The sequence below is a fragment of the Oncorhynchus tshawytscha genome, linkage group LG29 (genome assembly GCF_018296145.1).
Source record: "Oncorhynchus tshawytscha isolate Ot180627B linkage group LG29, Otsh_v2.0, whole genome shotgun sequence".
Taxonomy (NCBI): Eukaryota; Metazoa; Chordata; class Actinopteri; order Salmoniformes; family Salmonidae; genus Oncorhynchus; species Oncorhynchus tshawytscha.
Genome location: NC_056457.1, coordinates 12,547,666 through 12,562,763, shown reverse-complemented (window position 1 = coordinate 12,562,763; position 15,098 = coordinate 12,547,666). Strand labels below are relative to the sequence as shown.

Below are 15,098 nucleotides of genomic sequence, written 5' to 3'. Positions count from 1 at the left end.
TCAACCGCATAAATATCGCTGTCTCCCTCCCGTTCCCCCTGTCTTCACCTCCCTCTACCTCCCTCCCACTCTCTTTTCAACTCTCTGCTGTGCAACAGACCCACAACGCTAACTCACAATCACTCAAATACACATACCCCCAACCCATAGCACACAGACACACACACCTAGCCAGCACCCAAACACACACAGAGAGAGAATAACACACAACACACACACAGACACGTCTCCTTGGGTAGTCTCCTCTCAGAGATTGCATTTATCGCTCTGTCACACTGTTGCGGATGGAGGGCGAGCTGAATGCCACAGTATTCATTACCGCCCTCACACACCGCTTCACTCATCCAAATGACATCTATCTGCATCAGTCGCCTGCCCTCCGTGTCTGCCTCAGTCTCCGTGTCTGCCTCAGTCTCCGTGTCTGCCTCAGTCTCCGTGTCTGCCCACCAGAAGGGGCACTAACAAGGGGGGTGTGACGTAATTACAACGAGCCATCTAGCATTTAGGTTGTGTCAAAACACTGGGCTATAATCTAACTGTGAATCAGGAGAGTGTGATGACTTCAAAAACAAGGCGCGATAGCGTGGCAGATAGTCTAACTGATGATAGGGATCTGTGAAATTCAATCAGCTCTAATGTGGCTGCCTGGAGAGGAGAAGAAACACTTTGATCATAGAGATTTTAGATAATACGTCTTCATTTAGCTAGAGGGCCAGCACCGGTGAATTAACTAGTAAAGAGAAAGAGCAATATGGAGTGTGTGCCAAGTACGGTGAGATTCTGTACATTGACACTAATATGTATGACTATGTATGGGACGAGGGTCTGTACTGCAGTGAATGCATTTGATGTGTGTGTTCTTACGCATCAGCCTTATGAATCCCATTTCGAGTTTGTCGCGAGGTAGATCACTTCTTAATTAAAGCAAAATGAATCCATTGCACGCACCATTCTGTAATGTAGTGTTCCATTCACACTGGTGATAGTTTAATAAGGTATTCTTACAGGAGAACAAAGTCTCGTGAGGTAATACGTTCCTCCAACTGTGCAGCGACTGACAGCTCCAGAGGAGCGCCTATTTTTGGTAAGCCTGACATTTTGCATAATTACCTCCCCACTGATACTGAATGAAACCAGACATGTCCTCAAAGAAGTACAGCTGGTTAGGCTGTCTCCCCACAGCGATCCCTTGTAATAAGTGTGTGTGTGTGTGTGTGTACACTTGTTCTTCTAACCTCGTGGGGACCTGAAATCTCCAAATGTTCCCACAAGGATAGTAAAACAAGGACCATGAAGACAAAGACTATTTTAAATTTAGGGGTTAGATTTAGGATTAGAGTTAGGGGTTAAGGTTAGGGATTAGAAAAAATAGGATTTTGAATGGAAATACATTTAAGGTCGGTCACAAGGACAGAAAAACTAAAGTTTGTGTGTGTGTGGTTATGAATATATGAATGGTCCATCTCCATCCCAACACTTACCTGTTAAAATGCTCCCTGTATTCCTTTGCCACTCTCTGAATCAGAGTCTTTAATCTAACAGACAAATCAAACAAAGAGGCAAAGGTACCACATTAGTTCACATCAATCCACATCGTGACGCTCTTCCCACATGCATCAATTTGTGGGCAATCCAAACAATAAATGCAGCGCTTATCTTTAGTTGAAAAAGCTGGGCGTTTTTAAATGCCGCCACAGCGGTTTCCATGGAAGCGTGCGATTGTAATTTGTCTAGCAGCACTAGGCTTTAATTTCACAATGTTCTTTTGTACCTGCCGCTTTCCTCTGTCGGGTCCTTCTCGTCGATGACTGCAATCGCCACCAATTTGCCTGTAGAGGGAGAGAGGGATTACAAATCACACTCACAAACAGACAGCAGAAGAGAAGGCGGGAGGACAATAGCCTGAAGATAAAAGGCTTTGGGGGAGATATACCACATCACTACAGAAGCAGCTAAAACAAAGAAAGCACCAACCAAGGTTTCTATTAATTTGTCATTCTGCATTTGGTGACCTCTTGGTGGTTCAAGAACCAGTGGGCGGAGGCTATTCAGGTGCAGTAGAAGGGGAAGAGGCCCATCAGAACAAGACAAATGGACTCATAAAACAACTGCCATACAACTTAAGATGGGTGTACATGTATTGTTCAGTGTTCAGGCTTGTGGACTGATGCAGGAAGGAAGCACTTGGAAATGGTAAGAACTACTCCGCCCTCTGCTGGCGTGTCATGTAGCATTACATGACAAAGCCTTGGTTGAGGTTATTATGTTGAATGTACTGATAGGATGCAATACGGGGGGGGTGGCCCAATCCCAAATCGACCCCTTGACTCTATGCACTTGTGGAGATCAGAGACTAATTGGTGTAAGCAATAGGGTAAAACGTTGGAGGTGGAGCCATTACCAAATTGCTTACACCTGTCAAATCCACCCAGATAGCCACAAGTGCACAGGATTATGGAAAAGGCCTATACTGTGCTTGTCAGTAGGTTGGTAGAGTACAGAATGTATACTGTACCTGTCTCTCCCAGTTCATACAGGGTGAAGCCATCGATCTGCAGGTAGCTCTGAAATCGTTCTTTGTTAACCCAGGAAGACAAGCCACCGTCCACGTACTCTGCAATTACAGAGAATAACAAGACAACAGAGAAATGTCAAGCATTGATGATCAATTGAGAAAACAACAGTTTACAAAGAATGGTTCAATTGAGTATCGACGCGTGGTTGGGAAGTAGAAGGTCAGACTAATTACTTACTTACTACCTGTTGATATTCGCTATGTGAGGAAGACAAGCTCGCACGCACGCACACAGTTTCCCACCCATCCAGACACTACAAAGAGGGCCACACACAGTGGAGTTGTGGCTGGACCATCGACACCACCTCTACTCAAGCTAGTCCTATACTGAACTGCATCATCATCCAGCTGTGGAGGACCTCCTCTCATGAACTGGCAGCTCCCTGAATTATTATTCTATATATATATATATATATATTTTTTTTAACAGATTTTGTATGAAAATCGCAATATAAAATAAATATATGTTATTATTATGTAAGGATGTGCCATTGGACCAGTGTTCTGCCAGATATTTGTCTATAGGTGAAGTGGTCTGGTAGGATATATTTCAGAACTGCTGCTTACTATAGACTTTTGTAGTATACTGCAGAATACTATACTGCACACTGTTATAACACTTGATTACATAATGTTTACTTTAGTATTTTTAGATCGATTGGACTGCTAGATAGCTTTTCTGCTAGCGGTGTCGATGCTGTTCTGATTTAAACGTGCTGTCTCTGGGGAGCTCATGCCATGGATTTCCTCTGAGGTTCCCACTCGATCGTGTAGTGCTTACGATATAATTTTGAAATATACTGTAGAATACTATACTCCGCACTGTAGTCTCTTGATTGATTTGATTTGACTATTTAAAAACACAAATACAAGCACAAAAGTAGATACAATGCATTAAGACATTTGTTGAAAAAAATACAAAAAAAAGTTTTAAAATGTAGGGATGCACGATATAAATTGGTAAGCATATCGGAATTGGACGATATTAGCTAAAAATGCCAAACAATGGCATCGGCTCAATGTCTAGTTTAACGCCGATGTGCAAAACCGATGGCAAAGCTGACGTGTATACCTGTATAACGTAGGTACATGATGTAATGACACCACTAAAAATACAGCGCTACACTTACAACACAGCATTCCTAACCTAGCCCACAATGTCTGCTGTGTGGATCTATGTTGAAGTTTCAAAGGAAGACAACAAAAAGGCCCGTATGAGGGCAACAGGTAGCCTAGTGGTTAGAGCGTTGGGCCAGTAACCGAAAGGTTGCTAGATCGAATCCCCGAGCTGACAAGGTAAAAAAAAAAGCTGTATTTCTGCACCTGAACAAGGCAGTGTTCCTAGGCCGTCATTGTAAATAAGAATGTCTTTACTGACTTTCCTAGTTAAATAAAGGTTCAAATAAAAACGGGGAAAAGTGAAATCTTTCAATACCACAAACCTAATTACTCATTTGAAAGTGCAACACCCCCAGACATTCAGCGACTACTTAGAACGAAAGCAGAGAAAAACTAAGCGCACATTTCCAACCACTAAACAAGTTCGAGTCGAGCAGCCACTTGAAAGAGTAAGAACATTTCAGCGAGTCAATTCAAAAGGTTGAAATCCATTAACGCCAAGATAATGGAATTCATTGCCCTTGACAATCAACCCTTCTCTAACGTGGATGATGTTGGCTTTCGCCGACTGATCGAGCACATCGAGCCCCGGTACACACTACCAAATAGGCGCTTTCCCCCCCAGATGTGCCCAACCGGGAGTTACACAGTATTGTTGAAACGCACATACATGAGCTACTTGCTATTGGCGTCACTACTTTTAGATTCACGACTGACAATCGGACCAGCGATGTCAGCCCCATGGGTATGCAGAGTCTGGGTCAACGAGGGTTTTGTACTGAGGAAAGCCGTATTGCAAACTCAAGAAAGTGCTGGTTCTCATATCGCTGCTGCCATTTCAATGGCATTTGAGAACATGTTTGAAACTTGGAAAATCCTCAAGAACAAAGTACACGCTGTGCTACGTGATGATGCACGTAACATGACAAAGGATTTGGAAGAATGTGGAGTCGCCAGTTTGTCATGCATGGCACACACGCTGCAACTGGATGTGAACGAAGGTGTTTTGGCCCAACAAAGCATATCTGACACAGTGGCAACAGGTAGGAAGATAGTGGGTCATGTTAAACACTCACAGCTGGCATACAGCCGCCTGCAAGCAACACTGGAGCAGGTTGGAGTGAAAACAAAAAGCTTAAGCAAGACATTTCCACCAGATGGAACAGTATTTTTTACATGATGGAGAGCCATTTCCCCATCCTAGCTAAAGCTGTGTGTAAGTATCTTGGTGCTCCCAGTACTAGTGTGGACAGTGAGTGCCTTTTCAGTGCAGCTTCAAACATTGTAGACAAAAACATAAACAGAATCTCTTGTGACAAAGCTGAGCAGGTGAAGAAAAACCACCCCTAAATGTGGCTTTTCTTTTGTTTATTCGTGGCTGGTATAGGTCAACATTTTCATTTAATTTAAAACAAAGCATTTTTGTTATTGTTTATTATTTTTATTTCCTAAATGAAAGATGTGTGGTACTTTTATTTCCTAAATGAAAGATGTGTTGTACTGATGTGTTGTAAATTTGCTCACATTTTACTAGTCAAGTCAGTTGAGCACATTTGAAAAGTTTAAGTTGTGCCATTTATAGCAGTTTATGACAAAACCTAGAGACAGTCATTTTTCAAGGAGCTAAAGCTAAAATGATTAACTGCATTTTAGTTTCAACCAATATTTATTTCAAAGCATTTTTAAGTTTCTCCATACAGTCAAGATTGGATAGTAAGCAGAGCCACCAACAACTTAACCATCTTTGTAATATTTGTGTCATGAATATCTGGTGTGTGATAAAACACATTCATGGATTTGTCATTTACAAGTTATTAAACCATCTGTTACTAACTGAACAAATGAACATATGAAACTTTTTTTAAACTATTTAACTGTACTGGAATGCTTAAAAGGCCACTATCGGTATCGGGCAAAAATGTCATTGTCATGTGTACTCCCTCTCCGGCCTCTAAGTCACCAGGCTGCTCATTATGGCGTACACCTGTCACCATTGTTACGCACACCTGCGCATCATCAGACTCACCTAGACTCCATCACTTCCCTGATTACCTTCCCTATATATATGGCACTCCCTTTGGTTCCTTCCCCAGGCGTTATTGTTATTCATGTCTGTGCGTTGTTTCTTGTTTAGTATTATGTTGCGTTCATTTATTGAAACACTCACTCCCTGAACTTGCTTCCTGACTCTTAGCACACATCGTTAGTCATATTGGTGCATCCCTATTAAAATGTATTTCCATTGTTTTCCTAGTTCACATTTACACCTAAATCCACATCGAGAAATGCTAAAGCCAGTGCAAGAATATCCTTTTGTTTACAGTGGGTTTGTTGGGAGAGGCTTTGCTGGTTTGAGGTCCAGGCAGTTTATTGGCAGCGCCCTCCAATCAGTTGACTGTCTAAATAAAGTAAATATGCGTTTCTAAAATATCACTTGTTTATTTAAATGCAGTGATAAACTGTTTATTTTGCACCATCAGAAGTGCAGTACTGTTTGTCACTGTTTGTCATTGTCACTGTTTTTCAAATCAAATCAAATTTTATTTGTCACATACACATGGTTAGCAGATGTTAATGCGAGTGTAGCAAAATGCTTGTGCTTCTAGTTCCGACAATGCAGTAATAACCAACAAGTAATCTAACTAACAATTCCAAAACTACTGTCTTATACACAGTGTAAGGGGATAAAGAATATGTACATAAGGATATATGAATGAGTGATGGTACAGAGCAGCATAGGCAAGATACAGTAGATGGTATCGAGTACAGTATATACATATGAGATGAGTATGTAAACAAAGTGGCATAGTTAAAGTGGCTAGTGATACATGTATTACATAAGGATGCAGTCGATGATATAGAGTACAGTATGTACGTATGCATATGAGATGAATAATGTAGGGTAAGTAACATTATATAAGGTAGCATTGTTTAAAGTGGCTAGTGATATATTTACATCATTTCCCATCAATTCCCATTATTAAAGTGGCTGGAGTTGAGTCAGTGTCAGTGTCAGTGTGTTGGCAGCAGCCACTCAATGTTAGTGGTGGCTGTTTAACAGTCTGATGGCCTTGAGATAGAAGCTGTTTTTCCAGTCTCTCGGTCCCAGCTTTGATGCACCTGTACTGACCTCGCCTTCTGGATGATAGCGGGGTGAACAGGCAGTGGCTCGGGTGGTTGATGTCCTTGATGATCTTTATGGCCTTCCTGTAACATCGGGTGGTGTAGGTGTCCTGGAGGGCAGGTAGTTTGCCCCCGGTGAGGAGTTGTGCAGACCTCACTACCCTCTGGAGAGCCTTACGGTTGTGGGCGGAGCAGTTGCCGTACCAGGCGGTGATACAGCCCGCCAGGATGCTCTCGATTGTGCATCTGTAGAAGTTTGTGAGTGCTTTTGGTGACAAGCCAAATTTCTTCAGCCTCCTGAGGTTGAAGAGGCGCTGCTGCGCCTTCTTCACGATGCTGTCTGTGTGAGTGGACCAATTCAGTTTGTCTGTGATGTGTATGCCGAGGAACTTAAAACTTGCTACCCTCTCCACTACTGTTCCATCGATGTGGATAGGAGGGTGTTCCCTCTGCTGTTTCCTGAAGTCCACAATCATCTCCTTAGTTTTGTTGACGTTGAGTGTGAGGTTATTTTCCTGACACCACACTCCGAGGGCCCTCACCTTCTCCCTGTAGGCCGTCTCGTCATTGTTGGTAATCAAGCCTACCAGTGTTGTGTTGTCCGCAAACTTGATGATTGAGTTGGCGGCGTGCGTGGCCACGCAGTCGTGGGTGAACAGGGAGTACAGGAGAGGGCTCAGAACGCACCCTTGTGGGGCCCCAGTGTTGAGGATCAGCGGGGTGGAGATGTTGTTGCCTACCCTCACCACCTGGGGGCGGCCCGTCAGGAAGTCCAGTACCCAGTTGCACAGGGCGGGGTCGAGACCCAGGGTCTCGAGCTTGATGACGAGCTTGGAGGGTACTATGGTGTTGAATGCCGAGCTGTAGTCGATGAACAGCATTCTCACATAGGTATTCCTCTTGTCCAGATGGGTTAGGGCAGTGTGCAGTGTGGTTGAGATTGCATCGTCTGTGGACCTATTTGGGCGGTAAGCAAATTGGAGTGGGTCTAGGGTGTCAGGTAGGGTGGAGGTGATATGGTCCTTGACTAGTCTCTCAAAGCACTTCATGATGACGGAAGTGAGTGCTACGGGGCGGTAGTCGTTTAGCTCAGTTACCTTAGCTTTCTTGGGAACAGGAACAATGGTGGCCCTCTTGAAGCATGTGGGAACAGCAGACTGGTATAGGGATTGATTGATAGGGATTGGTCATCTGAAAGCACTGTTGTATCTCAGAAAGCCATCTAGTGGAAGTAACAGATCTAAGAAGTCACTTTGGTGTACTCTTAATGCATGTTGTGTGTCAAATAAGCACACCTAATTCTCTAAGCTTTACAGTAAATGTTCTTGCAATTCTATGCATTTCGCTATGTCTAATGTGTATTCATATGATATTTGAGGGGGGCCACTGTGCTAAGTCAGCACTTCAACTTAATCAGCCCTGTAGTCTATAACCTGGTCAAGTTAATAAACTTTGCTTGTTCCTTATATCTGACTCTGAAATGTTTACCTATAAATGGGCATAAAACCTAAAGTTTAGATGTTACAATTGTAATACAAATTGTACATTTTTGCTGAAGTGTTGTCTGGTCTGTTACAATGCTCAGAACTGTTGAACCAACTCAATAGGTGGCCTGTCACGCACGAACCAGTGTGTCTTATGTTCTGGTTGAGGTGTTCCCCTCAACAAACAGTAACTGGCGTAGTCTGGTAGTTGTGCCATTTTAGCTAAGGTGTTACTACAATATACTACGGTCATGTCCGCAAAAACACTACAGTAAATACTAGTCACATAGGCGAAAACACTACAGTAAATACTAGTCACGTAGGCGAAAACACTACAGTAAATACTAGTCACATAGGCGAAAACACTACAATAACTAAACAGTATACTACAGTCATGTCCGCAAAAGCAGTAAAGTGAACACTATAGTTTATATAATACTACAGTATTTAGACTAGTATACTATATCTCTTTTTTTTTTCATGTGGGTGTGTTGTGTCAAACATGGCATGTTGTGAATCAGGGTGGCTAAAAACATCTGGAGGAAATGGTAATGCGAATAGTTTTACAAACATGAAAACAGTTTTGTTGACGCACAAATTCTATGAATGAACAACATCAGACCGAAGATGTTATTTAAGCATTTTAGAAGACTCTGATTCACAAGACAAGGAACACATGTCTCAAATTCTACTGCGCAACTAACTGTGTAGGCCTGGATTCTTTTCACACTGTGACATCTGGATGAATAATACCCCCCTCTCCACCGACCTTATTAGCCTAACAATTTTGTTTCTGTATACAACCACACTGGTGAATGACTCAGAGAAAAAAAATGCCATTCACACTCAGGAAGCAGCTAGTCTGAGCTCTTTTCAATTTTACAGTGCATGCATAACTCCCCCGCTTCATTAAAACCGCAATGATAAATTGTCATATTCAACACTACAATTTCCTGAGTGCAAACCAACCTCATGTTCTTTTTCTTTTTGTGTGACCCCTTTTCATTTATCTTAATTGGGATTTACAGGTACAATATACAAGGAAAAGAAACAAAAATAAGTGATCCTCCACCCCTAACCTCCCATCCCATCCCATTCACCCAACCCAGCCTCCCTGTGAGCACAGAAAACACTCCACATACCACCACTTCCCCTGGGCCTGACAGCAATGACAGTAAAATAAAACAAAAATTAAATGCAAATACACAAACATAAACAGTACCAGTAAAAAGTTTGGACACACCTGCTCATAACAGGGTTTATATTTTTCAATTAACAGGTGTGCCTTGTGGAATTTCTTTCCTTCTTAATGTGTTTGAGACAATCAGTTGTTGTGACAGGGTTGGGGTGGTATACAGAAGATAGCCCTATTTGGTAAAAGACCAAGTCCATATTATGGCAAGAACGGCTCAAATATGCAAAGAAAAACTAAAGTCCATCACTACTTTAAGTCAATGCGGAACGTCACGAGAACGTTTTAAAAGTTTCTTCAAGTGCAGTCACAAAAACCATCAAGCGCTATGATGAAACGAGGACCGCCACAGGAAAGGAAGACCCAAGAGTTACCTCTGCTGCAGAGGATAAATTCATTTGAGTTCACTGCACCTCAGAATGCAGCCCAAATAAATGCTTCAGAGTTCAAGTAACAGACATCTCAACAACAACTGTTCAGAGGAGACTGCGTGAATCAGGCATTCATGGTCGAATTGCTCCAAAGAAACCACTACTAACGAACACCAATAAGAAGAAGAAACTTGCTTGGGACAAGAAACATGAGTATAGGACATTAGACTGGTGGAAATCTGTCCTTTTGTCTGATGAGTCCAAATGTGAGATTTTTGGTTCTAACCGTGTCTTTGTGAGACGCAGAGTAGGTGAACGGATCATCTCCGCATGTGTGGTTCCCACCGTGAAACATGGAGGAGGAGGGGTGATGATGTGGAGGTGCATTGCTGGTGACACTGTCAGTGATTTATTTAGAATTCAAGGCTCACTTAACCAGCATGGCTACCACAGCATTCTACAGCGATATACCATCCCACCTGGTTTGTGCTTAGTGGGACTTTCATTTGTTTTTCATGAGGACAATGACCCAACACACCTCCAGGCTGTGTAAGGGCTATTTGACCAAGAAGGAGAGTGATGGAGTGCTGCGTCAAATGACCTAGTGTCCACAATCAGCCGACCTCAACCCAAATGAGAAGGTCTGGGATGTGTTGGATCGCAGAGTGAAGGGAAAGCAGCCAACAAGTGCTCATCATATGTGGGAACTCCTTCAAGACTATTGGAAAAGCATTCCAAGTGAAGCTGGTTAAGAGAATGTCAAGAGCGTGCAAAGCAGTCAAGGCAAAAGGTAGCTAATTTGAAGAAAGTTTACAAACTTGCACTTACATGCACTTCGGTTGGAGTCATTAAAACTCATTTTTCAACCACTCCACAAATTTCTTGTTAACAAACTATAGTTTTGGCAAGTTGGTAAGGACATCTACTTTGTGCATGACACAATACATTTTTCCAAAAATTGTTTACAGACAGATTATTTCACTTATGATTCACTGTATCACAATTCCAGTGGGTCAGAGGTTTACATACACTAAGTTGACTGTGCCTTTAAACAGCTTTGAAAATTCCAGAAAATGATGTCATGGCTTCAGAAGCTTCTGATAGGTTAATTGACATCATTTGAGTCAATTGGAGGTGTACCTGTGGATGTATTTCAAGTCCTACCTTCAAACTCAGTGCCTCTTTGCTTGACATCATGGGAAAATAAAACAAATCGGCCAAGACCTCAGAAGAAAAACATTGTAGACCTCCACAAGTCTGGTTCAACGCCCGAAGGTACCACATTCATCTGTACAAACATAAGTACGCAAGTATAAACACCATGGGACCACGCATCCGTAATTCCGCTCAGGAAGGAGACGTGCTCTGTCTCCTAGAGATGAACGTTCTTTGGTGCGAAAAGTGCAAATCAATCCAAGAACAACAGCAAAGGACCTTGTGAAGATGCTGGAGGAAACCGGAACAAAAGTATATATATTCACAGTGAAACAAGTCCTATATCAACATAACCTGAAAGCCCGCTCAGAAAGGAAGAAGCAACTGCTCCAAAACCACCATAAAAAAGCCAGACTACAGTTTGCAACTTCACATGGGGACAAAGATCGTACATTTTGGAGAAATGTCCTCTGGTCTGATGAAACAAAAATAGAACTGTTTGGCCATAATGACCATCGTTATGTTTGGAGGAAAAAGGGGAGGCTTGCAAGCCGAAGAACACCATCCCAACCGTGAAGCACGGGGGTGGCAGCATCATGTTGTGGAGGTGCTTTGCTGCAAGAGGGACTGGTGCACTTCACAAAATAGATGGCACATTGAAGCAACATTTCAAGACGTCAGTCAGGAAGTTAAAACTTGGTCGCAAATGGGTCTTCCAAATGGACAATGAGCCCAAGCATTCTTCCAAAGCTGTGGCAAAATGGCTTCAGGACAACAAAGTCAAGGTATTGGAGTGGCCATCACAAAGCCCTGACCTCAATGCCATAGAAAATGTGTGTGCAAAACTGAAAAAGCGTGTGTGAACAAGGTGGTCTACAAACCTGACTTAGTTACACCAGCTCTGTCAGGAGGAATGGGCCAAAATTCACCCAACTCTTGTGGGAAGTTTGCTACCCGAAACGTTTAACCTAAGTTGAACAATTTAAAGGCAATGCTACCAAATACTAATTGAGTGTATGTAAACTTCTGATCCACTCGGAATGTGATGAAAGAAATAAAAGCTGAAAGAAATCATTTGCCCTACTATTATTCTGACATTTCACATTCTTAAAATAAAGTGGTGATCATTACTAACCCACGGCAGGGAATTTTTACTAGGATTAAATGTCAGGAATTTTGAAAAACTGAGTTTAAATGTATTTGGCTAAGGTGTATGTAAACTTCTGACTTCAACTGTATATATGTGTATATATATATATATATATATATATATACACACACACACAGTGGGGCAAAAAAGTATTTAGTCAGCCACCAATTGTGCAAGTTCTCCCACTTAAAAAGATGAGAGAGGCCTGTAATTTTCATCATAGGTACACTTCAACTATGACAGACAAAATGAGAAGAAAAAAAATCCAGAAAATCACATTGTAAGATTTGTAATTCATTTATTTGCAAATTATGGTGGAAAATAAGTATTTGGTCACCTACAAACAAGCAAGATTTCTGGCTCTCACAGACCTGTAACTTCTTCTTTAAGAGGCTCCTCTGTCCTCCACTCGTTACCTGTATTAATGGCACCTGTTTGAACTTGTTATCAGTATAAAATACACCTGTCCACAACCTCAAACAGTCACACTCCAAACTCCACTATGGCCAAGACCAAAGAGCTGCCAAAGGACACCAGAAACAAAATTGTAGACCTGCACCAGGCTGGGAAGACTGACTCTGCAATAGGTAAGCAGCTTGGTTTGAAGAAATCAACTGTGGGAGCAATTATTAGGAAATGGAAGACATACAAGACCACTGATAATCTCCCTCGATCTGGGGCTCCACGCAAGATCTCACCGTGTGGGGTCAAAATGATCACAAGAACGGTGAGCAAAAATCCCAGAACCACACGGGGGGACCTAGTGAATGACCTGCAGAGAGCTGGGACCAAAGTAAGAAAGCCTACCATCAGTAACACACTACGCCGCCAGGGACACAAATCCTACAGTGCCAGACGTGTCCCCCTGCTTAAGCCAGTACATGTCCAGGCCCGTCTGAAGTTTGCTAGAGAGCATTTGGATGATCCAGAAGAAGATTGGGAGAATGTCATATGGTCAGATGAAACCAAAATATAACTTTTTGGTAAAAACTCAACTTGTCGTGTTTGGAGGACAAAGAATGCTGAGTTGCATCCAAAGAACACCATACCTACTGTGAAGCATGGGGGTGGAAACATGCTTTGGGGCTGTTTTTCTGCAAAGGGACCAGGACGACTGATCCGTGTAAAGGAAAGAATGAATGGGGCCATGTATCGTGAAATTTTGAGTGAAAACCTCCTTCCATCAGCAAGGACATTGAAGATGAAACGTGGCTGGGTCTTTCAGCATGACAATGATCCCAAACACACCGCCCGGGCAACGAAGGAGTGGCTTCGTAAGAAGCATTTCAAGGTCCTGGAGTGGCCTAGCCAGTCTCCAGATCTCAACCCCATAGAAAATCTTTGGAGGGAGTTGAAAGTCCGTGTTGCCCAGCAACAGCCCCAAAACATCACTGCTCTAGAGGAGATCTGCATGGAGGAATGGGCCAAAATACCAGCAACAGTGTGTGAAAACCTTGTGAAGACTTACAGAAAACATTTGACCTCTGTCATTGCCTACAAAGGGTATATAACAAAGTATTGAGATAAACTTTTGTTATTGACCAAATACTTATTTTCCACCATAATTTGCAAATAAATTCATTAAAAATCCTACAATGTGATTTTCTGTTTTTTTTCTTCTTCTCATTTTGTCATCATAGTTGAAGTGTACCTATGATGAAAATTACAGGCCTCTCATCTTTTTAAGTGGGAGAACTTGCACAATTGGTGGCTGACTAAATACTTTTTTGCCCCACTGTATATATACACACACACACACATACACACATATTTATATACACACACAAAAGTATTAAGACCCATTTACTTTTTTTACATTGTTACGTTACAGCCTTGTTCTAAAAATTATAAAATAGTTTCCCCCGCATCAATCTACACAGACAATATCCCATAATGACAAAGCAAAAACAGGCTAATACATTTTTACTAATCTATAAAAAAAATTAAAAACTGAAATATTACATAAGTATTAAGACCCTTTACTCAGTACTTTGTTGAAGCACCTTTGGGGAGCGTCACTTCACAGCTCTATGCAGGTGTCTCCAGAGATTTTAGATCGGGTTCAAGTCTGGGCTCTGGCTGAGCCGCTCAAGGACATTCAGAGACATGTCCCGAAGCCACTGTGTTGTATTGGCTGTGTGCTTAGGGTCGTTGTTCTGTTAGAAGATTAACCTTCGCCCCAGTCTGAGTTCCTGAACACTCTGGAGCAGTTTTTTTTAATTTAACCTTAACTTACTTGCCTAGTTAAATAAAGAACAAATTCTTATTTACAATGACGGTTTACACCGGCCAACGCTGGGCCAATTGTGTGCGCCGCCCTATGGGACTCCCAATCACAGCCGGATGTGATGCAGACTGGATTCGAACCAGGTACTGTAGTGACGCCTCTTGCACTGAGATGCAGTGCCTTAGACCGCTGCGACACTTGGGAGCTTTAAATCAAGGATCGCTCTGTATTTTGCTCCTTTCTCCCTCGATCCTGACTAGTCTCCCAGTACCTGCAGCTGAAAAACATCCCCACAGCATGATGCTGACGCCACCATTCACCGTAAGTATGTTATAGGCCCGGTGATGAGCGGTGCCAGGTTTCCTCCAGACGTGACGCTTGGCATTCAGACCAAAGAGTTCAATCTTGGTTTCATCAGACCAGAGAATCTGGTTTCTTATAGTTCGTGAATCCTTTAAGTGCCTTTTGGCAAACTCCAAGCGGGCTGTCATGTGCCTTTTACTGAGGATTGACTTCCATCTGGCCACTAACATAAAGGCCTGATTGGTGGTTCTGCAGAGATGGTTGTCCTTCCAGAAGATTCTCCCTTCTCCACAGAGGAACTCTGGAGCCCTGTCTGAGTGACCATCGGATTCTTGGTCACCTCCCTTTCCAAGGCCCTTTCCCCCGATTGCTCAGTTAGGCCGGGCGGCCAACTCTAGG

The 15,098-nt window shown here is 42.5% G+C and overlaps 1 protein-coding gene across 2 annotated transcripts in view; it reads right to left on the bottom strand.

Moving 5' to 3' along the window:
- The window catches only part of LOC112227914 (protein disulfide-isomerase TMX3-like), a 66,596-nt gene that overhangs the window by 16,243 nt on the left and 35,255 nt on the right, over window positions 1-15,098 (bottom strand). For both annotated transcript variants that reach the window (XM_024392913.2, XM_042308518.1), the window contains exons 10-12: window positions 2,516-2,614; window positions 1,772-1,829; window positions 1,482-1,535 (exon numbers count right to left, since the gene is read on the bottom strand). In XM_024392913.2, the coding sequence (XP_024248681.1) occupies window positions 1,482-1,535; window positions 1,772-1,829; window positions 2,516-2,614 (211 nt within the window). The remainder of the gene's footprint in view (window positions 1-1,481; window positions 1,536-1,771; window positions 1,830-2,515; window positions 2,615-15,098) is intronic.